At 42.5% G+C, this 24,920-nt stretch overlaps 1 protein-coding gene across 7 annotated transcripts in view; it reads left to right on the top strand.

The window, feature by feature from the left end:
* Phactr1 (phosphatase and actin regulator 1) overlaps window positions 1-24,920 on the top strand; it is a 535,805-nt gene that overhangs the window by 271,727 nt on the left and 239,158 nt on the right. The window contains exon 1 of one of the 7 annotated variants that reach the window (XM_020162385.2): window positions 9,648-9,912. The exons of the other annotated variants lie outside the window; for them this stretch is intronic. Within the exon in view, the coding sequence (XP_020017974.2) occupies window positions 9,663-9,912 (250 nt within the window). The 5' untranslated portion in view covers window positions 9,648-9,662. Of the gene's footprint in view, window positions 1-9,647; window positions 9,913-24,920 lie in introns of those variants that run through there. 7 annotated transcript variants of the gene reach the window in all.

Genomic DNA, 24,920 nt, shown 5'->3' with positions numbered 1-24,920 from the left:
TTACAGTTCACGTGGGAAGTGTCCCTTCCCCCTCTCCAGTGGAGCTTTCCTCATGACAGCCACTGTTACAAGCTTTCCCACTCCAAGGTTGCAGGGTGGGTGCCGCCACTCTTGCCTTCTCTGTCCGGCTTGTTTATTTAAAGTTCTGTGAGGGATCTTCCCCGCCCCCACTCTTTGGTGCTCACGGCGTCCCGCCCTCTTCATGTCTTTTTTGTTGTTGTTTATTATTTAGTTTGTTTTTTTTTCTCTTTTTTCCCTGGGTGGGGGTCAGTCTGTCCAGGGGGCTACGCTGATCTGGCTCAGGGCTGTTTGTGGGAGTACTGCATGCTGCTTAGCTCACCTGGTGGTCTGCTTCTCTCCAGCCGGTAGGAGCTGGCGTCTGGCGGTGTGGGAGCCCTCCTGGTTTCTCCGTTTAACATGGAGTGGGGATGCTATGCACAGGCTGGGGGTGTGGAGGAGTCGGAGTTTTGTCCCTTCTTGGTGGTTTTTCCTGCAAGGTGTATCCCTAGCATCTCTCCAAGATTTTACTTTAGGAAGCAGGCTTTCTGCTTCCTCCCTCTAGTTGCCATCTTGGAATCTCCCTGTTTTTTTTTATTTTTAAAGGAAGGGCAGGAGGGAAAAGTAAATCTTTTGGGATGTGAGTACCAGTGGGAGAGGATAGGCACAGGAAAGGGGGAATGAGGATGTATATGGCAGATGTATTTTGTGTGCATATATGAAAATAGAAAAATGAAACCTGAAAAAAATGATTCAAGCCATGGTCTGTACAAACTGCAACATAACCTTGTACCTGAAGATAATGAATCAGAAATATTTGGAGAATAGAATTAATGCATATAATGTTTGTTTTATAAAAATGAGATCATGGTGCAGTCAGTTCTCTGAACTTTTTTGTTTCATTCAACAATGTATTGTGAGGCTGGTGTGGATACATCATAATCCCATTACTCAGTGGCTGAGACAAGAGGATCACAAGTTTGAGGTCAGCATGGGCTACACAGTGAGTTCAAAGCCAGCTTGGGCTACACAACATGACCCTGTCTCCAAACCAAACCAAAAATAAATTAGATGTGTATGTACATGTATATGTGGAAATTCTTCCATGTTGACTTTTTATGTCTAATTCATTATTTTTTGTGGCATCCTTTCATAAATGTACCATAACATATGCAGTCATTTCTTTATTGGTAGACTTCCTTATTAATTTATTTTGTTGAAATGTAAATACATTTAATAACACCTCTGTGTTCTGGTGCTTTTATTTCCATAGAATAAACAACTAGAAGTGTCCAAATCTGCCACAAAAAAACCTCATTCTTAAAAAAACCCAGAAACCTAAGGCTATACTTACAAAATATAAGATAAGGCTATAAATTTCATTTAAAATAGGAGTTATAATTCAGAGCAACATGTAAAGAAACTAAATGCTTTGGAAGAACTATAATTCACACATATTAGTCTTTGACAATTTTCTACCTAATCTGTCGTCTGTTTTTTTCCCAGGCATAATCAGCAATACCTGATCTCTAAATTTTTAACTTAAAATGAATGCCCTCCTTGGATATTAATAATACATACTTTGATGTATTATTAATACAGTTGATGTTGCAAGACCTTCCAGAACTTTCCCACCAGATCTGTTCTTTTTTTCTGTCACAGTCACAAAAATAATACCTACTCTGAAAATGTGGTCCATTTGGGGCCATATCCTTTTATTTGGACTCTAGTGCTAGACTGTTGCAGTTGTCTTTCCCTCCAAGGTAACTCAGAAAGATAAAGAAGCCTTCCAAAATAAGGCTGTAATCAGGAACTAGAGGAACCATACTTGGAGGTTCTCCTTCAGTCTCTTCTCTCTCCACCTGTTTTATCTGTATGGTTCAAAGTTCTTCTCTTCTGCTAGGTGTTTGCAGAATAATTTCCATAGAGCAATCCCCTCATAAGCATAATTATTGTAAGACAAAAGCAAAATTACTTTCTACTCAAAGTTTTAGGGGGAAAATTCTTAGATAAAACAAACAAAAGCAAAAAAATACCCCATAACAATTCAAAAATAAAACAAAAATCTCACACCATTTTGATGTCTCAACTGTATTTTCAAGAACTCTGGTTTCAAAAGCAGATACATGAAATTATTTCTACAAACCTACTGTCTACAGATCTCCACCTGGATCTTACACCAAATTCTGCCAGGTTTCTGCCAGGTTGGGTTAAGAAACAACAATGGAAAAGTTAGTGCCAAACAAATGTTATAGGCTCCAAAACACAGTTTGAAGAAAAATACTGTGATAGGAAACTCTACTTGTCAGAGAATAAAATCTTGCCAATTGTATGGCTGTTTTCTAATCTTTATCTGCAAGAATGATATCCAAAATATTTAATTACTAGAGCTGCAAGAGTCAGAAAGGATATTCAACCTAGTAGAACAGATGCCAGCCATGAATAATCCATACAGCCAGGCCAGTGTACAAGGGCTGAATGTGAGCTCTACTTAGACATCCCTGAATTGCCTATGGAATCTTCACTGGCCACCTGCATCAGGTGCTGACCACATCTCCTTGCACAGAATATAAATGCCCAATACAGTAGTCCCTCTTACCTGAGGTTTCACTTTCCCCATGTCATCTTCCCATAATCAACCACTGTCAAAATTACATGGAGAATTCCATAAATAAACAATTCAGGTATTCTGAATAGCCAAGTGAAACCTGCCACTGTCCCACTCTGTCCCACCTTGTACATGACTCCTCCTTTTTGTCCATCACATCAGCGCTGTGTACAAACCTCCCCCTTAGTCATTTAGGGTCCATCTCAGTTATTAAATTGACTGTCCCAGTACTATAGTGCATGTGTTCGTGTGACCTTTATTTTACTCAGTAATGGTTCAAAAGTGCAAGAGTAGTGTTGCCAGCAATTTGGACATGCCAAGGAGAAGCTGTAAAGTGCTTCCTTTAAAAGAAAAGGTGAGAGGTCTCTACTTAATAAGGACAGGAGAAAACCATGCTGAGGTCGCTGAGTTCTATGGTAAGAACAAAACATAGTATAGACACAGAGCTTTGGGTATCCACTCTGAGTATGGGAATGGATTCCCCATGGGCATGTAGGGAGGAATGCTGTACTAGATATGAAAAGGCCTGGAAGCTGTGGCCACGCTCAATGTCAGTCTACTTCCATTCTATTCCATAATTCCATTCTAGCATATGCCAAAACAACGAAAAGCAAAAAATGACCCCAAGGCAACATACACGCATGCACACACACACTAGCAACTGTGTAGCACAATTCTGTGTTTGTGAACCATTTGGAAGAAATTTTTAAACTTGTTCTTAATTTGCAATTTGTAGATTAGTTTACAGTTCTTAGTTTAACATACTGTGCATTGAAATCAAACCTGGAAAGAAATAGCTGCTATTCTTGTACTGGGATTATAGCATATTCTTTTTTTTTTCCTTTTATTATTCATATGTGCATAGAAGGCTTGGGTCATTTCTCCCCACTGCCCCCACCCCCTCCCTTACCACCCACTCTACCCCCTCCCTCTCCCCCCACCCCCTCAATACCCAGCAGAAACTATTTTGCCCTTATTTCTAATTTTGTTGTAGAGAGAGTATAAGCAATAATAGGAAGGAACAAGAGTTTTTGCTGGTTGAGATAAGGATAGCTATACAGGGCATTGACTCACATTGATTTCCTTCTAGGTTAATTCTTTTTGATCTAACATTTTCTCTAGTTCCTGTTCCCCTTTTCCTATTGGCCTCAGTTGCTTTTAAGGTATCGCTTTAGTTTCTCTGTGTTAAGGGCAACAAATGCTAGCTAATTTTTTAGGTGTCTTACCTATCCTCACCCCTCCCTTGTGTGCTCTCGCTTTTATCATGTGCTCAAAGTCCAATCCCATTCTTGTGTTTGCCCTTGATCTAATGTCCACATATGAGGGAGAACATATGATTTTTGGTCTTTTGGGCCAGGCTAACCTCACTCAGAATGATGTTCTCCAATTCCATCCATTTACCAGCGAATGATAACATTTCGTTCTTCTTCATGGCTGCATAGAATTCCATTGTGTATAGATACCACATTTTCTTAATCCATTGGTCAGTAGTGGGGCATCTTGTCTGTTTCCATAACTTGGCTATTGTGAATAGTGCCGCAATAAACATGGGTGTGCAGGTGCCTCTGGAGTAACAGTCTTTTGGGTATATCCCCAAGAGTGGTATTACTGGATCAAATGGTAGATCGAAGTCTAGCTTTTTAAGTATCCTCCAAATTTTTTTCCAGAGTGGTTGTACTAATCTACATTCCCACCAACAGTGTAAGAGGGTTCCTTTTTCCCTGCATCCTCGCCAACACCTGTTGGTGGTGGTGTTGCTGATGATGGCTATTCTAACAGGGGTGAGGTGGAATCTTAGCGTGGTTTTAATTTGCATTTCCTTTATTGCTAGAGATGGTGAGCATTTTTTCATGTGTTTTCTGGCCATTTGAGTTTCTTCTTTTGAGAAAGTTCTGTTTAGTTCACTTGCCCATTTCTTTATTGGTTCATTAGTTTTGGGAGAATTTAGTTTTTTAAGTTCCCTATATATTCTGGTTATCAGTCCTTTGTCTGATATATAGTTGGCAAATATTTTCTCCCACTCTGTGGGTGTTCTCTTCAGTTTAGAGACCATTTCTTTTGATGAACAGAAGCTTTTTAGCTTTATGAGGTCCCATTTATCTATATAGCATATTCTTAATGTTTGGGGAATATATTCATTTTCTAGGGCTGATGTAACAAATTATCATAAAGTTGGTGGCTTTAAACAACAGGTGCTAGTGGCTCAACCTGTAATCCTAGCTACTCGGAAGGCAGAAATTGGGAGGACGGAGGTTGGAGTCGAGTCCAGGCAAACAATGAGACCCATCTTAACACTAAAAAGCTTGGTGTGGTGTAGCATGTCTGTCATCCCAGCTACACAGGAAGTGTAAATAGGAGGATCGAGGTCAAGGCTGGCCCAGACATAAAAGCAAGATCCAATTTATTTTTTTTCTTTTATTCATATGTGCATACAATGTTTGGGTCATTTCTTCCCCCTTCCCCCCACTTCCTCCCTCTCCTCCCCACCCCCTCACTACCTGGCAGAAACTATTTGCCCTTATCTCTAATTTTGTTGAAGAGAGAGTATAAGCAATAATAGGAAGGAACGAGGGTTTTTGCTAGTTGAGATAAGGATAGCTATACAGGGAGTTGACTTGCATTGCTTTCCTGTGCATGTGTGTTGCTTTCTAAGTTAATTCTTCTTGAACTAACCTTTTGGCTAGTTCCTGGTCCCCTTCTCCTATTGGCCTCTGTCACTTTAAAGTATCTGCTTTAGTTTCTCTGCAATGAGGCCAACAAATGCTATCTAGTTTTTTGGGTGCAAGACCCAATTTAAAAAGTAACTAAAGCAAAGGGGCTGGAGTGGGGCTCAAGTGGTAGAACCCCTGCCTAGCAAGTGGGAGGCCCTGAGTTCAGCTCCATTACTGCCACAACAACAACAAGAACCTGGTGTTTATTTTCTCAGTCTGAAGACAAGAAGTCCAAATTTAAGGTGAATCCTGATCCCTCCAGAGGGTCTTGGAGATGGAGAGATTTCATTCTTTGCACTTTTCCAGTTTCTGGTGCCTGTTGGAATTCCTGAAAGTGCATCGATCCAGTCTCCACATCCATCTTCACATTGCTTCCTCCTCTTTTATCTGTGTCTGTCTTGTGTGCCTTTTAGAAGAGTACTTGTCATGAGATGTAGGACCCACCTACACAATCTAAGATGATCTCCTCTCATGATCCATCCTTAATTTCACCTGCAAAGATCCTTTTCCCAAACAAGGTCACCTTCACACATTCCTGAAATTTGACATGGACATCTTTCAGGGAGTGGGGCACCATTCAACCCACTGCATCGAGACTCCGTAGGAATAAGAACAGAGTGACAGAAACAGGAGGAAAATAGACTGGATAATCTTGTCCACATTGATCACTACAGAACTCCCTTTGCCCTTGGCCCCTGCTTAGCTAGTAAATGAATCGTTCTCTGTGCCTATTCTTGGTTACAAATTTGATGTTTTCACTTGCTGTGTTCTGTTATTTGTATATGAACTTTCATTAAGTGCATCCTCTTTCCTATTAAGCTTAAGCTCAAAGAGATATAGAGTCTTATGTATTATTTACTTTAGAACAAAAATATGTGTTCCTCTGGCAGGCTATTAAGACTATCCTTGGTCTGATTCCTCAGAGGTATTTCTCAAATGTTACTGTGCATCCAAATCTTGTTACAATGCAGATTCTGAGGCAGAATTGAAATGTCCATTTCTCCTAAGCTCCCAGGTAACTGGGACCTGCTGGTCCTTGGAATCATATCTAGATTCAAGAAGGGAATCTACAGCTTAAGTGTATTCTAAGGAAGGGATGGAAAAACATTATCATCCAGCTAAGTGGCACCGAGAGTGACCACAGAATTTTATTTTTCCCCGTTAGATCATCTGGGTAAGAATTCCTTGTGAGTTTCATAGTGCGGTGTTGAATTACCCTGTGATAAGTAAGAGAATGTGCTGGTTTGCCCTTCCCTTCATTATTTTCCCTCTTCTTTTTAAAAGTAAAGAAGAATTCCCACAATTTTTTTAGAATGCTGAAGATTGACCATTTTTCTTATATTATCAATGTAGAGAAGTGACCAGCAGCAGCAATTGAGTTGAGCCAAGGTTATGAGGCTCACAATTAAACATAAGTTCATCTTTTGGGAGGAGATAAACACAGTCTCCACAAAAGACATCTCTTGGCATCAAAGGTTGTAAGGACATTATAACAATGAACATCAGAAGCAGGCTTCACTGAGGTGGCACACAGCCTACAGAGAAGGGTCAAAAAGAAATGACAGTATGTGTTCACACCAGCCCTGCCTCTTGCTGAGACAAGGAGGTGCCAGACCCACCAGATACAACCACCAACTGTCAAACTGCGGCCACCTTATTCTGTTGTAACAATAGGAGACAGTACTTCTCTGTTTCTGAAACTTCAATTAATCACCTGCATGCAGCCTCAGACTGAATTCAGACTGAATTCAGCTCTTATCTTCTAAGAGCTTCATAATGCAATGGAACTTTCTATGATTTTGAAAATAGTCTATAATCTTCCTTTTCTAACATAGTACACTCTAGCCACATGTAGCTACCGGCCACTTAAAATAGTGGCCAGTGCAATTGAGGAACTGAATTTTAATTTTATTGAGTTTTAGTTAATTCCATTGTAAATAGCTTTATTTACAAGTGGGTCCTACATTGAATAGCCCTTAGAGGCTGAAAACATAGGGAGGACAGATTAGGAAGGTGGATCACCAAACAAGAAAAATAGGTCTTGGAGGTGAGCCCACAGGCCTTTAACACACGAAACTTGAATGAAGACACCCTCGCCCTTCAAGAATGTCTTTGATATCTGAGTATTAACTGGCAGCTGTGTCTGGGTTCTCTGTGCTACAATCACAATGACAGTTGGCCAATTAAGATATGGACACACAGAGCCCTTAGGTTGGGCTTAGTATTCAGGGAATGCATAAAAGCTTGCTTCTGGCTCAGTTTTTTAATAAGACCAGATGGGGTTTATGCAAGTCTTCTGGTCTGACCTGGGGCAGAGAGTAGAGTGGAAAAGGTGTGCAGATTGCAAAAGCACAGTTCAGAAAAGATGAGATATGTTTTAAGGGCATTGCCTCCTCTCTTTTCCACAGGGAGGCAAGAATCAGTGATAGTTTGGAGGGGGATTCTGAGGATTAGAAAAAGAGAAGATTGAACATGTTTGCCCAGAACACAATGCAACAGATCCCCTCAGGCATCCAGCCAGTATCTCAAAAGGATCCTTTGTCATTTCTAAGATAAGGCTTGTAATTCATCAGGCACCTGATGACATGCATCTGACATGAGCAGATACAGTGCCATTTACCTGTGGCTGGTCTGTTTGGTAATCCAGGTGAGAAGGAGGGGTTACTGAAGCCCTTGGTGGCACTGTTAGGGGCCAGGATCTAAGAGAAGAAGACGCCTACACTTGCCTTCCACTCTGGTCCCTGACATCTCTAGGACAGAAAATGGCAGCCAGACACCTGATTTTCTTAACTAATGGCAAAACGAAAGCGAAACTGTGACCATGCTGACTTGGGCACAGCCTTTTGCAGGTGAGAAGTAGAACAGATGACAGATGGTAGAACTGGAGTGGCCAGAATCATATTACAATATGATAATTAATAGCTCTGGTGAATTGCTAACTCTTTTATCTGGAAAGTGGACTGTCCATGTATGTAGAATTTGCCCAGTTGGAGCAATGACCCGCCTTTTGTGGCGGGTTCCAGTCCCAAGGGCACCGAGAAGTCAGCACTGTGAAGTTCTTGGAAACCACTAGGAGTGATGGTGCATTCTGTAACTGACACCATTTTGGTAGGCTGGAAAAGAGGGCAAGGTTGTGACTCAGACGGAATGTGGTGTGCTGGAAAGAACACAGGCATGGAGTCTGACACACCTAGCTGTAAACATCTGTTTTTCCGTGTATACTTTGCATCAAAATCACCTGGGGAGCTTGTTAAAATTACAGATTCCTGGCCTCTACATTGACCTACTAAACCACAGCCTTGGGGCTTGGAGCTACAAAGTTCTCTGGTTTTTAAGTAAGTACTCATGGTGACTGTGATTTGAGGCTGCTCGAAACCCAAGCTCTCTAAAAAGGTGACTTCTGACTGAGTCTTAGAATTGTGTGTGAATTGGTGGCTTATTAGACACATGGTTACAAAAAAAGAAAATTCAAGGACTCAATAACTTGTAGCTGTTATCATGACTGAGCCATGGATTTGCCTTACTTCAGACACTGTTCTGTCTTTGGAAATCTCTATAGACGTCACTTGCCTTGCTAAGCCTTACTCACTATGCTAAGACAATGGGAGAATATTCAGCCAAATTAGCTGCTATCCCAAACTTGCAAGTCGCTGTTCCTGAGGATGGATAAAAGCAGTCTTTTCCTTTTTCCTATAAATGTTCAGGACTCTGTGTAAAGTCTCTTTCAGTTCAGGAAGAATTCTACTGGGGGTGAAAACATCAATTACACTGTAACAGGTTGTCTGTCCCAGGGATGTAAGTTGGATCCACCAGAGAATGGTAATTTGTTCTGGCCCTAGAGATGCTTCCACCCCAGGGCTCAGGGCAGCTGCCTTCTGTGTGGCACATCATGCTTTTGTTTGGTAGCGAGAAGCTTGAAGAAAGGGGAGTGCGGGAGGGGGCTGGCATTGGGCCCTGGAGCTCAAAAGAGTGGCAGTAGCCGCAAACCCAGCAGGCTGTGAACTGCTGGTGCTGAGATTTAAGGAGGGGTGGTGCTGCCAGAGGAGGATGTGCACGTGAGACCTGAGCGAGCAAGGTGCGCCTGGAGCGGCTCAGGTAGGACAGAGGAGCGCCCTCCTCAAACCTGCACACTCTCCTCGGGCCTCCAGATACGGATTGGCTTGGGCAGCGAGAACGGCGAGGTCAAGACCCCTCGGGCGCCTTCCCCTGACCCGCCCCGCCGCCGTGGCGTTGGTGTCGCGCGGCGGGGGCGGGGCTGAGCGGGGGCATGCTGGCGAGGCGGAGGGGCGCGAGTGGCAGCGTGCGGGGCCCGGAGCTGCGCCTGGCCCCGGGCGCCCGGGGACTCGATGGCGGAGCCCGAGCGCGCCGCCAAACCGGGGAGGTTTGCGCTCCGCTCGCCGCGCTGCAGGGAGGGCGCGGTGCCAGGCGCGAGCGCCGAGAAATCCAAAAAGAAAGCTTTTTATTTGCTGAGAATGAAGCCCCCGAAGGAATCCGCCCCCAGCAACAACAACGTGTCCTTTGTGATCCACTGTCAACTAGGCAAGGAGATCAAACACATTTGCAGCAACTGCAGTCGGGGGGAGGACGCCCGGGACGGTGAGTGCCGGGGCGCGCCGGGGAGGTGGCGGCTGCCAGCGCGGGAGACGGGAAGGTGGCTCTGCGGGTTCGTGGGTCGCCAGTTTAGGCGCCGCCACGGGAGTCTGCTGCTTGAAGAACTGCGGGGGCATCCGCCGTCTACCCAGGCATGACACCCGCCCGCCCGGCACTTTGCAGAGTGCCACCCACAGCCAAACCGGCTTGCAGCCCTGCGTGTACCGGAGATATAGGTGCTCCCCCAAGTGAAGGCTGTAAAGAGGTTAAAGGAGCAACTCTGGATTTTTTATTTGGGAAGGTGGGTGTTGGGGATTTGTTGGTAGGTAAATTATTAGCTTTAAAAAAAGAAAAAGAAAAAAGAGGTTACACCTGGCTTTTCCTCTCAGTGGGGCGCCTTAACTGATCTCCCATACTTGCGTTATGCTGGGATATAGAATTTGCTGGGTCGCGTGACAGATGTGGCTTCCTTCGGGTGGGTGTACTTTGGAGAGGTGATTTGCCCTTGGCCTTTGCGGCGCCCAGCGCCCTAAAGACTTGTGGAGTTGTGTGGAATTATGTCTGTTTAGAGAGTAAAATATGGCTGTGATTTTTGGAATGCTGCTGCCTGTCCCTCTTGGAATGATGCCTAATGGCAAGAGATGGGAAGGTGGGGGAGGCCCGCAGGGTCATCTTCCAGGTGAGCTTGGGCGTGTGTGAGCCAAAGAGCTCCCTCAGATGCTAGGTAAGATGGGGTGGTGAAGGGGTGCCGGCTGCCAGCGGCACTAGGCAGAGGGAGCCCAGAACAAGGGACAGCTGGCGCGGATCAGGCTGAAGCCTCTGCAGATGTGGACGCGCCTGGGTGGTGGTGGTGCATTTGCAAGAACCCCTAGGCGGTTCCCCAGCAGCTCCCAGAACAGACTCCAGAGAGCCATTGAAGGTCGCAGAAAAGTTTTAGGCAGCAGATTTTACAGGGAAAGCATTAGCTACTGGCCAGACTGGAGCTCCGCTCCACACTTATACACCTGCTTGGGCAGGCAGATTTTCCTATCAACCAGGAGGTTACACTTGTTCCCTTTGGAAGAACAGATATTACTTAGAATCCCTCTGTTCTTTGTGGGCCTCTGAAGTGCTGTGTAATGAAGTGACTGTGGCTTGGCTAATGTCTTTTCAAAATTAGAGTCCTGCTACTGTAATTATAGTTTTCTTTGATTAAAATGCAAGGGAGGCTGTGTGGCACGGAGCAAGACACCCTGGAAGGGTACTTGAGGCAGGAGGATAGGTTTGGGGAAAGGGTATTGGTTGCTGAGAAGCACGTAGTGGACCTGCGTTTGATTCTTAGGATTACTATATTAACTGAGAACACCGAGCCCTATGAATACAAATGGATTAACCAAGTGATCAAGATCAGACCTTTTCCATCTAGTATAATAGAGCATGAGAGGAAAGCCAAGTCAGTCACTCTGTTGACTGACTTGCACCCCAATGGGCTGCTTCCCCAGCTGTGGGAGTTTACTTAAATTAGCATCTTTAAATGCTCTTATAATAAGGAAAGGTATCTGTGTACATTCAAGGATGTATGTTTACCTATGTAATTATAAACTCTGTCACTGAACAATGTATGCTGCTCATAAAAGTAGGCATATATTTCCTCTTATAACTTGCAACATCTCTATAGCCTCAAAGACTTCAAAATGGCTTAAGGGAGTATAGATGGATGGTCACATGAAGCAAAGAGTGGTTTTTTTTTAATTTTTTACTTTATTTTTGATTAATCATACATAATAATTCATGGGATTTCATTGTGATAATTCCATACATGTGTACAGGGTATCTAGAACAAGTTCACTCCATCCATTAAATTCCCATTACCTCCTCTGCTTCTTCCCCCTTCTTTCAACAGTGTTTGGCAGGTTTCACTAGGCTGTCTTCATATGTACACATGTAGTGTACTTCCACCCTCTTCACACCTCGGTAGCCTTTCCCCTCACCTCCTGATGATCCCCCCAAGACAGTCATCTATATACATTCATGTCCTATTACCATTATCCTCAATAAAAAATTGCTTAATTTTGAGGGATCCTTATAGATGGGAGGCTTTCTTGTAGTACCTCATTTTTGCCTAATTCTATACCAGTAATCCTCCTACTGTACACTTATTTACTAATAGAAATAGGGTGATGTCCAAATTGAGTCATTTTTCTATATTCCAGGGGTGCCAACTATTTTAAAGGAAATGTGTAGTCAACATAGTCAGGATTGTAATTATACAGGTTTCTCCAATGTACCTTTTAGTAAGGCTCAACAGAGAAGGACATTTATTTTTATTTTGAGATTCTGTGGATAGAAACCAGGGTCCACATGCTAGGGGTGGACTTTACCACTAAGTACATCCCAGGACTGTTTCTTACATTGGGGCACACTTGTATTGTGTCCAGTACCCTAAATGTGTCTGGTTCTTCGTTCAGCACTGAGGAAGCTATTTAGTGGTAACCATGGAAAATTCTGGTTCAGTTGGGAAGCCCTCACTTGAAATTTCACACAAGTATTAGTCACTGAGTTTCATTTTAATTTCTTTGTATATCAAGAGAAGTATTTTAAACATATTTGAAGCATATTTTAATAACTTAATGACAGCCTATAAGTAAAAGCACTTAACTCCTATAGAATAAGTTTCAAAAAATATTCCTGGTGAGTTGAGCAGTATGGAAAAGGTGAAATGACATATCTCTTTTATGCAAGTAATATTTTCTTAGTATTCATGAACAAGTATTAAATATGGTTTTTGCTGAGCTTATTTTAAGTAAATCTCTAGAAAATCTGTAGGATACCATTCACCATTCAGTATTCATCAAGATAGCTTGTGTTTCCTTCCATCTTTTTTTTGGAGCTTAATCTCAGGGCTTCACATTTGCTCTCCAGGCCCTCTACTGCATGAACCACACCTCCAGCCATTGAAGCCATTTTCACATGAAACAAGTTTATATAACACTCCAAAGATTAAAAAAAAAAACTCATAGCAAATACAGGATAAAGCCAAGATTCATAGCATTTTCTCACAGAGCAATCATGTTGATTTTTAAAATGAATTGATCTCTGCCCCTACATGGAATGTAGAAAATTGAATATTGTGGTATGGGTTCATATCTCTTTGTGTGTGCATATCTCTTTGTGTGAGCAATAAACTTAGCTCAATAAGCTCAATAAGCTAAGTTTATTGGGGTAAGGAATTTGAAGGAATTACAGAATTTCCTGCTGTATTTTTTAACCCTCTTTTACCTACTTAAAGAGAGGCTGACTGGTAGCAATACAGGGAAAGGGTAGGTTAGGGGGTTATGTACATTGTAAAGCTATAAGGACTGGCTAAATCATCAATAAACTTTTATATTGGAAGTCAACAGGAGAATATGATTTAATTTGTAGATGGTTAAAAGTCAAGTTTAGAGAGAAGTCTGCTCTACAAAACAAAGTATTTCTGTATATCAGTTCCTGTACATTTTCTATTCTCATTTGACTCCTTTCAGTTCTATTAACAGTGGGGAGTTATTTTAGGAAAGGTAGCCTCATTAATAATTATTAATATGTGTGCTGAGGATATGGTTCAGTAGTAGAACATGTGCTTAGCATGAGTGAGGTCCTGGGGTCAATACCTAGCACCATACACAGAAACATACACATACAGAGAAACAATAATTATTATAAAGATACAATTTCAGTAGAAATAAAACATCTTAACAGTTTTTAGAAATTTTTGAATGTCTCTAGGCCTTATTTTTATAGTGACAGTTAAATTTTTTAAAAATGTCCTAGTACTCAGGAAGTAGATGAGGGGGATCATGAGTTCAAGGCTGGCCCAGGCTCAACCCTGTCTCAAAAAGTCAAGGGCTGGAAATGTAGCTCAGTGGTAGACTGCTTGCCTCTATGCATAAGACCCTGGGTTTAATCCCCAGCACTGAAAAAAAAAAAGCCTAATAAAAAGCAATAAAATGGTAGGGTTAGAAACAAGGCATATTGATTTTAACTGCTACTCAGTGCCTTTTGCAGTATTTCAAGGTTGTCTTCATTTCACTTAAAAATGCTTTGTGTTGTTTACACACTCACATACAAATTTTCTAATCCATTGACTGGCCAGGTATGTCCATAAGGTTCATTTTAGGGATTAGAAATATTTAACATTTTCTAATGGATTCCAATATGAACTTTTGGAGTGAGAGCAATTTGTCATGGTACTTCTGTCACACTGACTGTGGAGTCTTTCTAGCAAGTCAGCCTTTTAGAAGAGAATGCCTGGTGAATTTCTATGAACCACATCCCTCCTTTGGCAGATGAGACAATTGACTTGGAGGCAGTCCTTCAAGGTCAACCACCACTTGAGGACAGTACTGCTAACAGAACTGTCCCCAAAGAGGCAAGTAGTTTCAGCAGTGGTTCAAAACTGGGCCCCGGAACTTTCTGCCTCTGTTCAAATAAAGGCCCATTCACTTACTAGCTGGGTGGCATTAGGGTATTACAATATTGTTTACTACATGGTATCGTGTGAAGACTAAATGAGATATTGGTACAAGGCACTTAGCATGGCAAGAGAGAGCACTCAAGAAACATTACTCATGATTCCTATCATTTGTATGATTACCATCAAGTCCAATTTTGCCTTGGGTTTTTCCTCATGCTTATATTGCTTTGCTTTGTCTCTTCTGTAATTAAATTCCTTAGATTGGGTCCAAGATAAAAGCACCAATTCTTCTCTATAGCTCAAACATAAATTTTTTATATTCTAGATAAGAGAACCCACATATACCCAATTTTGTAATCATGAAGCATTTTTGGCCAGTCAAATAATCAAAAAGGTAGGCAAATTGGAGTTGGGTCATTTTTCAGGGAGGAAGAGACCATAGGGAAGATAGAGAGTAGGATGAAGGGAGAGGGCTTCCAGCTGGAATGTAGCTGTGGTAGTGCATGTGTAAGGCCCTGGGTTCAATCCCCAACACTTCAATCAGTATCATTAATAATAATATAAATAAATAAATAATAAGTAAGGGCTGAACAGGATGTTTGGAATTGGTGTACAGAACTGGGGAATTCAAATCAAGATGGACTCTTCAAATTCTGGTAAAGTGCCATGACCTTAAACACCTAGGCTGTAGTTTGATTCTCCTACCTTTGTAAGTTTAGCAGTTTGGGTGTGCAGAGCCCCTTCAGCTTCAGAGTAGGTACCAAGCGACACATTAACGTTGTTACCTTTGAAGATTTTGTATTCTAGTGACAGCAACAAGAGAACAAACTGCTAAATGATTGGAGGAGGGTTTTCCAAGAGAAGAAGTACATTTTGATAAGGAAGCACACACAAAATGATTGGAACTGTAAAAGAGCATGGTGTATTTGTTCAGCATAGGGGAAAGGCTGAGCAGGTGCAGTGTGTGGAATATGGCAGAAAATGATGTGAGTTACTCTGCAAACACAAGGTGAGGTGGTTCTTCAGTCTTTTCCAAACAGTGTATTTGGAAAGCTTTTTTTCATTCTTTTCTTGGGAAGCATTTTTGATGTGGTATGCTAAACGCTGGGAAAACAAAAATCACTAAAATAGAATAGTAGAGGGAGATAAAAAGATAGACACATCCATGTTTGAAGTGTCTCAGAAAGTTTTGGGTTTTTGGAGGTAGAAAAGGTAAGATCCCACCTTGAACAAGAAAGAAGCCAGAAAAGGCTTGGTACAGTTTTTGAAGGTGTTCAGATTCTATCCACTAAGTACTGCATATGACAGAGGGGTCTTTAAACAGAGGTGATATAATCAAGTTATCTTTTAAAAAATTATTATGAAAAATTGTACGTTATATAACAGGAGACAGATTATAATAATGAATTCCCAGATTCCCCACTCTTTTATGATTCCTAAGCATATTTGAGTGGGTTTTTACCATGGCGTTGCTAGCAGTACACAGTAAGGACCAGACAAGGGAAAGAACCCAGCTCCCATGGCCACTCTTAGCTCAGGAAAGGGTGGCCCTTGACTTTGAACAGTAGGTGTCAAAAGACAGATTCTGAAACTCTGTGACAGGCTTGAAATATGTTCTGTATGCTTCCAGGCACCAGCAATCAGAATCATTTGATTTTATTTTTAGCATAACTTTCAACTCGTGTAATTTTACTAATCATTTCTTCTTCTGTTCAAATGTCTTTTGACACTTTACACACATCTGTAACTATTTACTTAGTTTAGGAGAGGAAATGTTGAAAATATTGTGAAATCCATAGCTTAAAATAGACCCATTATCTAAAGGAGATAAGCTCCAGCTGTAAAGATTGATAGGCTGTGTGCGTCAAACTTTATTGGTGGAGGGGAGAGGATCAATAGTTGCTTGCTAGCCTCAAACATTCCTTTGTGCAGTTTGCTCACCAACATGAATGGTATGAAATTCTTGGACTTGACTGTCAGGTGTTTGAGATTTCAAGCAGTCTCTGAAAGGCTGGGACAGGGGTGTGACTCAGTGGTAGAGCACTTACCTAGCATCCTGGAGTCAAACCCCAACACCTCAAAAAAAAAAAAAAGCCAGCCTGAAGGGAGGGGGCATATTCAGCCACTGGCTTCACCAATGGTGGTATGTGATGTGGCACTGCTAGTGGGCAGCCACCATGCCAAGTGGACATTTGTGAAGAAAGCTAGGAAATGAATGGGAACCAGTTCATGGGAAAAGATGACCTTCCCTTCAGTCTTAACATTGTCAGGCAGAGAAGGAAAGTCTGAGGAGGAAAAAGTTTCAGTGCTTTAGTGAAGCAAACCAGGAGCTAAACAGGAATTCAGTTGGTGGATTGAAAAAGAAGAAATGAATTATAGAGATTTTCAGCCCAGCACATTAGCAGCAAGGCCATGTAAGAGGCCTAGCTTGATGGTGGTTCTTTAGCACTGTACTGTTTCTATATCCAAGGCCAGAGGAAAGGTAGAAAAGGTCATAGGTTTATCTCAAGAGTTGATGCTTATAGCCAACTTGATATGCAAGTGGAAAGTTTTGGATGAGTTTCTGTCCCAAGAGGAACTCATAGTCCAGGGAAGGACATTGCTGTGACAGAGGTAAGCCCAGGATACCATGAACATAAAGTTGGAGGACCCATCTTTTTCTTGGGGAGATAGCTAGTGAGGTCTTGTGGGAGGAAATGGGCCTTGAGTTAAATTGTGTCAAGTGAATAGGACTGGACTGATCAAGATGCCTGAGGGAAGGAGTGACTAGGGGACAATAGGAAGAGCAAGTGCAGAGAAGGTTTGGAAGCCCAAGGGGGTCATCAGTACCACACTCTTCTCTGCCAGGGCTTGGATATAACAAAGTATGTTGAGGATATGAATATATGTATTAATTTATTAATTATAGATCTAGCTGATAGATGTATATCCATTCATTAAAGTAACTGCAAGGACAGTGGCTTGATGTGACTGGGGGAGGACAGAGGAGCTGGAGAACAGTGAGAAGGAGGCTAGGCATGAAAGCCTGGGCTGGCTAGTCAAGCAGTTGGGACTTGCTCCATGTCAGGATACGAGATTCCTGGGGGATGTTTCTTAGCAGCTTTATTGAGACATAATTCACATACCTCTCAACTCACTCACTTAATGCATATAATTGAGTGCCTTTTAGTATATTCACAGAATTGTGCATTCATCACTACAGTCAATTTCAGAACATTTCATTACCCTATCCTTCCATCCCCCAAAACCCTCTGTTCCCCTTAGCCTATCCATCCAGTCCTCCTGTAACCCCCCTCAGCCCAGCAACCACTAATCTACTTTTGGCATCTATAGGTTCCTGTATCCTGGACATTTCATATAAATAGAATCATGCCTGGCTTTCTTCACTTAATGTAATGCTTTCAAGGTTCCTCCATGCTCTAGCATGGATCAGAACGTCCTTTCTTTTTGTGGCTGAATCTATGTTCCGTTGTATGAGTTATTTCCACTTATAAATATTCCACAGTGAGCGTTCATGGGCAAACTTTAGAATAGACATATGTCTTTGTTTCTCTGGAGTATATACCCAGGAGTAGAACTGCTGTCATTTGAGGAACAACCAGACTTTTTTCCAAAGTGACAGCACTATTTTATTTACATTCCCAGTGAATGTATGCAAGTACAATTTGTCTGCATCCTTTCCTACACCTGTTATGGTCTAAGATTCAGATTATAGACACCTTGTTGGGCATTTAAGAAAGAAAGTTAGAAAGTTTTGAGTTTTTGGTAGCAGTTGGCATGGTGGCCATTTTAGAGAAAAGTGGCTGTAGTAGTGTCCTCATGTCATGTGCAGATGCTGTTTTGGCTGGAATGTCCCTGTGGCTCCAATTCCCTTCTCAGCTAAGTTGAGCTGCCTCTGAGAGTTACCTTTCACTGAAGAAGGGACTATTTTGGCTAGTGAAGTTTAAGTAGTTTTTGTTGTTGTTTGGTGGTACTTGGGCTTGAACTCAGGGAGGGTCTTATGCTTCCTAAGCAAGCACTCTACCATTTGAGCCACACCCCCAGCTTTTTTTCCCTATTTGCTTTAGCTATTTTTCAGATAGGGACTTGCTTGCTAACTTTGTCCTCCAGTTGGCCTCAAACAATGATCCTGCTATCTCTACCTTCCAAGTAGTGGGGATTATAGGTGGGACCACCAAATCCAACAACGCTTAACTTCTTAAAGTGATGGATTAAATTTTAAAAATGTGAAAATGATTCATGCAGGAAAATTTGGGCAAAAAAAAAATTCCCAAAGCAAACTGTCAGCTCATGGAAAAAGTGAAAGAAGAAATGATCTGAGGAAGAGGGAATTTGACTAGAAGTAGGAGGTCTGGGGGGACCTCTTCTGCCCTCTACCTCCTCTTGAGTCACTTCTGTCTCCTGTTTCTTCTACCTGGAAAATGAATTTGCTGAAGTGCCTAACACCCAGAGGGTTGGTGGCTCAGGGGCCTTCTGCCTGGGTTTGCAGGTTGGGAATGCTTTCTACAATTTCAAATAGTTGAAAAAAGTCAAAAGAATGATATTGCATGGCACAAGACACATGCAGGTCCCACACCATTGCCCATGGGTGAAGTTTTACTGGAACCCAGCCTTGCACATTGTTGCGTACTGTCTGTGATGGCTTTCAAGCTACAGCTGCAGAGCCTGTGAGTTCAGCACAGACCCAAGAAGCCTAGGCTGTTTATTTTCTAGCTCTTTACAGAAGAAGCAGACTGACTCTTGGCAAAGTCAAAGTTCCAGTAATTAGAAAATACCACTCCTAATCATTTTAGTACCCTATCTAATCTTAGAAGTGGAAAGGATCCAGTCTGCAATTACATGACTGTGTTATTCATGTGAGTGAAGCTTTGGTCTTTTTTTTTTTTTTTTTTTTGGAATGGGGTCTCACTACATCTCTCAGTCTGGCATCCAACTCCTGCCTTAGCCTCCTGAGTATCTGAGACTAGATGTGTATACCACTGTGCCTGGCTTTTATCACATACTTCTTGTTTGGTTGGTGTTTTGTTTTGGTTCAGAGATGGGATTTGAACTCAGGGCTTTGCACTTGCAAGGCAAACACTCTGTCATTTGAACTACACACTCAGCCTGTTTTGCTTGTAGGCTGTTTTCAGATGGGGTTGCATGCTTTTGCCTGGGCCAGTCTCAGAGCATGATTCTCCTTCTTCTACCTCCTGAGAAGCTTTGGCTTTTTCTTTAAAGGCCAGCGGGTGCCCTAGGGTACTCAGAGGGGCAGGGTTGGAAAAAAATGAAACTCAACATAAAAAGAAAGCGGTGGTCTGAGTTCAGCTCATGGAGTATCTTTAGCATCCCAGCCTCCACCCTGACCTTTGTGTGGGCCTCAGGCGGACATGTTTTACAAAGGGGGATGGATGTTCTAATCCCCACCTAAGAGCTAACCATCGTGACTCTGTTATTGTTTCGGTGTGAACTTTAGAACAATTGCCTCTGCTATTTTGGCACATGGAGATGTGCTTGCACAGTAATTATTTTGCAACCCACAAAAGTAATTATAAAATCAAATGATTATCTTCTAAACAAGCTGTAACCCCAGCAGTGGCTCTTGGGGGGAAAAGTTCCCCTTCTCTAAGTCTCATTTTTAGGACTGCAATCTTCTGTTTCTCTTGCCCCCCAACCCTGCACCTCACTTTTGATGTTATTTCAAATGCACGGCTATTCGCTAATGAACCCCAGCTCCTTCTCACACACCTCCTCAAAACAGTAGCACTCTTCCTAGTTCAGAAAGAGTCAGGAGCAAACAAAAAAACAAACCAAATGAAATTCTGATGGGTGGGAAATTAACAAAACACACACACACAAATAAAGGAACAGCAGACTGCCAGGCTTGACTGCTGGCTGGTTGACATTATTGTAGTGAGGCCTTTGGACTCTAAAGGTGTTCTCAATAAGTGTTGGGCACCAACATTTTCTGGCACAGTTTGAGGAATGAAATCTGGTACGGAGTTAGCAACCATTCTTCTCTGGCAGGGTGGGTGTATAGCAGAATTAGATTCTTTCTCATGAGACTTAAAATCTGTCAATGTGTTTGATGGATGCAGCAGGTGTTGTAGATAACACTTACTTATATGTTTGCAAACTCACTGGTCTGATTAGCTGAGCTCCTCCAGGTGATGAAAGAATGTAAATGGGAGCAGACCTGGGCAACAGGTTCCATCATGGATCTGCTACATGTTCAAGAAATGTGCTCTGAAACTTGCAGCCACTGTAAAGTCACATAAGCCATGGACAGGGGTGCCTTGTTTCCCAGGTGAACACCTGGTGAGCTGATCTGCCCGCCCAAGGCCCTCGTGAACTCCCATCCAGTGCAAAAGCATGCCACAGATTTCTTCCAGCCGTGATGTGAATTATTCACACACTGTTAAGCAGCCTGTGGCCAGAATGCCACTCCCCAAACCCAAACTGAATGCAAAAGAAGAGGTTTGAATATCCTTAGATGAAGGAAGCCTTTGCAGTGGGAGTGAGAACAATGGGCTCCTGGACCCTTCCTGAACTTTCCCTGGGTCTTGGAGATCGAAACTGCAGAGCAATGCAGATCACTAGTGGTAAAACTATAGAAGTAGCTTGGAATGTCTGGTCAGTGTAGGAGTCATTGGGCTGTGTGGCTAGGTTAATGTTTCAGGTTTTTCTAGAAGACAAAAAGAAGGACATATACAAAAAAAAGAGCTCCATATTCAAGAAATAAAAATACAGACAGAAACATAGCTAAAGAGCTATTCTCTAAAAGAGGAAAATCTACAAGCATCTTAGATGGCGCCCATATATAACCCAGTGAAAGCAAGGTGGGTCTGGTTGAGGTGGGGCTGGGGTGACATGGGGTGACAGTCCTGCAGCTGCACAGAACCCCAGTTTCAGCATTGTTCTCTGCTCTACCCCATTCAGATGATAGGGAAGGCATTCTACAGGGATGATTATATCTCTCAAATATAGATATGGAGTATGTCTCCAGAATATCCCCTCCTCATAGTAGCCATTCTATTTTTATTTTAATTCTATGAAAATAACCAAACACCTAATAGAGAAGCTGGTGACATTAAAAAAATAGTGTAACTACGTAAGTCCTATGGAGTGTGAATGTGTGGTACAGCCTACATAGAGTTAGTTTAGGAAAACATATGCACTAGCTAGTGAATTGACTTGCATCCTATATAAATGAGTAGGAATAGAGCATTTTTACATTCAGATTATTTCAATCTTATTTCTTAATCTCCTGCCACCACTAATAATCACATCTGTTAAAAAGGCAGCTGCACTAGGCACCAGTAGCTCAGGCTTGTAATCCTTGGGAGGCTGAAATCAGGAGGATCGAGGTTCAAGACCAATACAGGAAGAGAGTTCACAAGGCCCCCCAACTCAACCAATAGCTGGGCAAGGTAGTATGCCCAGCTATACTGTGTAGTTGTCATTCCAACTACACAGGAGGCTAAGATTGGGAAGATCATGGTTTCAGGACAGCCTGGGCAAAAAAGTGTGTGATACCCCATCTTAACAGAAAAAGCTGGGCATGGTGGTACAAGCCTGCCATCCCAGTGAGCATGGAAAGCTTAAAACAGGAGGATCATGGTCCAAGCCAGCCTAGGCAAAAAGTGAGACCCCCCCCCAATCTCTAAGATAACCAGACCAAAAAGGGCTGGAGGCATGGTTCAAGCAGCAGAGTACCGGCCTAGCAAGTACAAAACCCTCTAGTTCAAAGTCTTTAAATAAATAAATAAATAGAAAAAGGCAGTCATTTAAAACAAAGTTGGATTAGATATCTATATTCTGTCTGCTCAGCTCTTGATAGATGCGTCCTTGTGCGATACTTGCTCCCAGTACAAAATTAGTCATGAATGAAATGGTACAAACTTCCTTGGAAAACATCATAGCCTAAGGTCCAGCGAGATTAAGCCAGGAGGACTTCCATGACTGGTAAACACAGCTTATTTTTTATTGCATAATCCTAAAAGTGCAATTCCTGGCCCTGTTTACCAGAGAGAAGGAATTAGCAGCTTGGGAAACAAAGCAGCCCTGGGCTTGCAGCTCCTGAGTTTCTCCAGCATCCCCCACCCCCCATACACACACCTGTTTTCCTTCTTGCAAAAGGGGCCTGCGGGATAGGAGGATCAGGCTTGTTCCTAGAGGATCTTGAGAGGATGCAGGGAGTGGGCTTCTGGAGGTTTCCAAAAATAAAACTAGGGGCCTGTGCTTTTGTCTCCAGGATGCTGGCTGTGTGTTCCAGAATGATAGAGAGGAGTTTCTGCTTTCTCCTGGTGTTCTCTCCATTGGGGCAATGGTTGGCACAAGGGTGGGGGACTGAGTAGACTGTGTGACTCACGGGACCAGGAGGATGAGAGTTGTTTTATCTCAAGGTGAAAGCACAGAGGGATCCCTTGAGCTAGAGGAACAGATGGCAGCACTGTTGCTGCTACATTGCTTCCGGCTGTGTGTGTCCTCACCTAGGCTTGGCCGAGCCTTTTTCAGCCTGTGCTGGTAACAGAGCTCCTGCTGACTCTGAAGAACCCTGAAGATGGCCCTATCCCTGGCCCAAAGACAAGGCTGCACACTTTTTTTTTTTTCATTTTTCTTTTATTATTCATATGTGCATACAAGGCTTGGTTCATTTCTCCCCCCTGCCCCCACCCCCTCCCTTACCACCCACTCCACCCCCTCCCGCTCCCCCCCTCAATACCCAGCAGAAACTATTTTGCCCTTATCTCTAATTTTGTTGTAGAGAGAGTATAAGCAATAATAGGAAAGAACAAGGGGTTTTGCTGGTTGAGATAAGGATAGCTATACAGGGCATTGACTCACATTGATTTCCTGTGTGTGGGTGTTACCTTCTAGGTTAATTCTTTTTGATCTAACCTTTTCTCTAGTACCTGTTCCCCTTTTCCTATTGGCCTCAGTTGCTTTAAGGTATCTGCTTTAGTTCTCTGCGTTGAGGGCAACAAATGCTAGCTAGTTTTTTAGGTGTCTTACCTATCCTCACCCCTCCCTTGTGTGCTCTCACTTTTATCATGTGCTCAAAGTCCAATCCCCTTGTTGTGTTTGCCCTTGATCTAATGTCCACATATGAGGGAGAACATACGATTTTTGGTCTTTTGAGCCAGGCTAACCTCACTCAGAATGATGTTCTCCAATTCCATCCATTTACCAGCGAATGATAACATTTCGTTCTTCTTCATGGCTGCATAAAATTCCATTGTGTATAGATACCACATTTTCTTAATCCATTTGTCAGTGGTGGGGCATCTTGGCTGTTTCCATAACTTGGCTATTGTGAATAGTGCTGCAATAAACATGGATGTGCAAGTGCCTCTGGAGTAACAGTCTTTTGGGTATAAGGGCTGCACACTTTTAAGCAAGGGTGAGTGAGCTGAGGTCTTTTAGAGAGTGCAGATCCTCTTCAGAATTCATAGTTCTCTTTTTTTAAAAAATTTCTTTTATTCATATGTGCATACAATGATTTGGTCATTTCTCCCCCTTTCCCCCCCCACCTCCTCCCTTCTCCCCACCCCCTTCCTCTCCCCCCTACCCCCTCACTACCAGGCAGAAACTATTTTGCCCTTATATCTAATTTTGTTGAAGAGAGAGTATAAGCAATAATAGGTAGGACCAAGGGTTTTTGCTAGGTGAAATAAGGATGTCTATACAGGGAGATTCCTCGCATTGCTTTCATGTACATATGTGTTACATTCTAAATTAATTCTTCTTGAACTAACCTTTTCTCTAGTTCCTGGTCCCCCTCTCCTACTGGCCTCTGTCACTTCAAAGTTTCTGCATTAGTTCCTTTGGATTGAGGACATCAAATGCTATCTTGTTTTTTTTGGGTTTCTTGCCTATCCTCATACCTTCCTTGTGTGCTCTCACGTCATCATATTCTCTATTGTCCATTGAGATCCGTAGGTACCACAGAATTTTTTAAATGAACAACTGTGTCTGGACTTTAGGGTAAAAGATATTGGAGAGGGTGAGACCCTATCTGAAAAATAACACAAGTGAAAAGGGCTGGGGGTGTGGCTCAAGTGGTAGAGCGCTTGCCTAGGAAGCACCATGCCCCAGGTTCAAGCCCCCAGTACCACCAACCGAACACAAAATCATTTATCGTAACCTTCTCCTTCAGTTTTGTGCAAATGCTTTCTTGCTTTACTTCCCTGTGCATATTGTGGTTCACTATTGGTTGGGATTTCCACCCCCTTCACCAAAAGTTTGAATTACCTCTTACTGTTTATGGGGAAATAATTTGTATCCTAGTACCTAACTATGTCAGGGTCATCATTATTCAGCCCAAGGTAATAAGGTGGAAAAGATAAATTCTTCCATTTGTGTTTTAAATGCCAAATGGAAACCTGGTCTGGCCAAATTCTAGACATACTGCAGCAGAGGCCAGCAGAAGCATCGCTCTTCTTGCCCAAGCCTTCTGAAATTAAGGGCACTGTCTTGGTCTCCTTTGCCAGTTAGTGTCCCAAAGCAGCTCTGATTAGTGTGGGAAACTCAGTTCTAAAGTTTAATGTGGAGGTTTTTCTCAACTTTAATGAAATGTTTTCCAAAATGTGTTCCCCATAAC

The sequence above is a fragment of the Castor canadensis genome, chromosome 8 (assembly GCF_047511655.1).
Source record: "Castor canadensis chromosome 8, mCasCan1.hap1v2, whole genome shotgun sequence".
NCBI classification, from domain to species: domain Eukaryota; kingdom Metazoa; phylum Chordata; class Mammalia; order Rodentia; family Castoridae; genus Castor; species Castor canadensis.
This window is presented reverse-complemented; position numbering and strand designations above follow the sequence as displayed.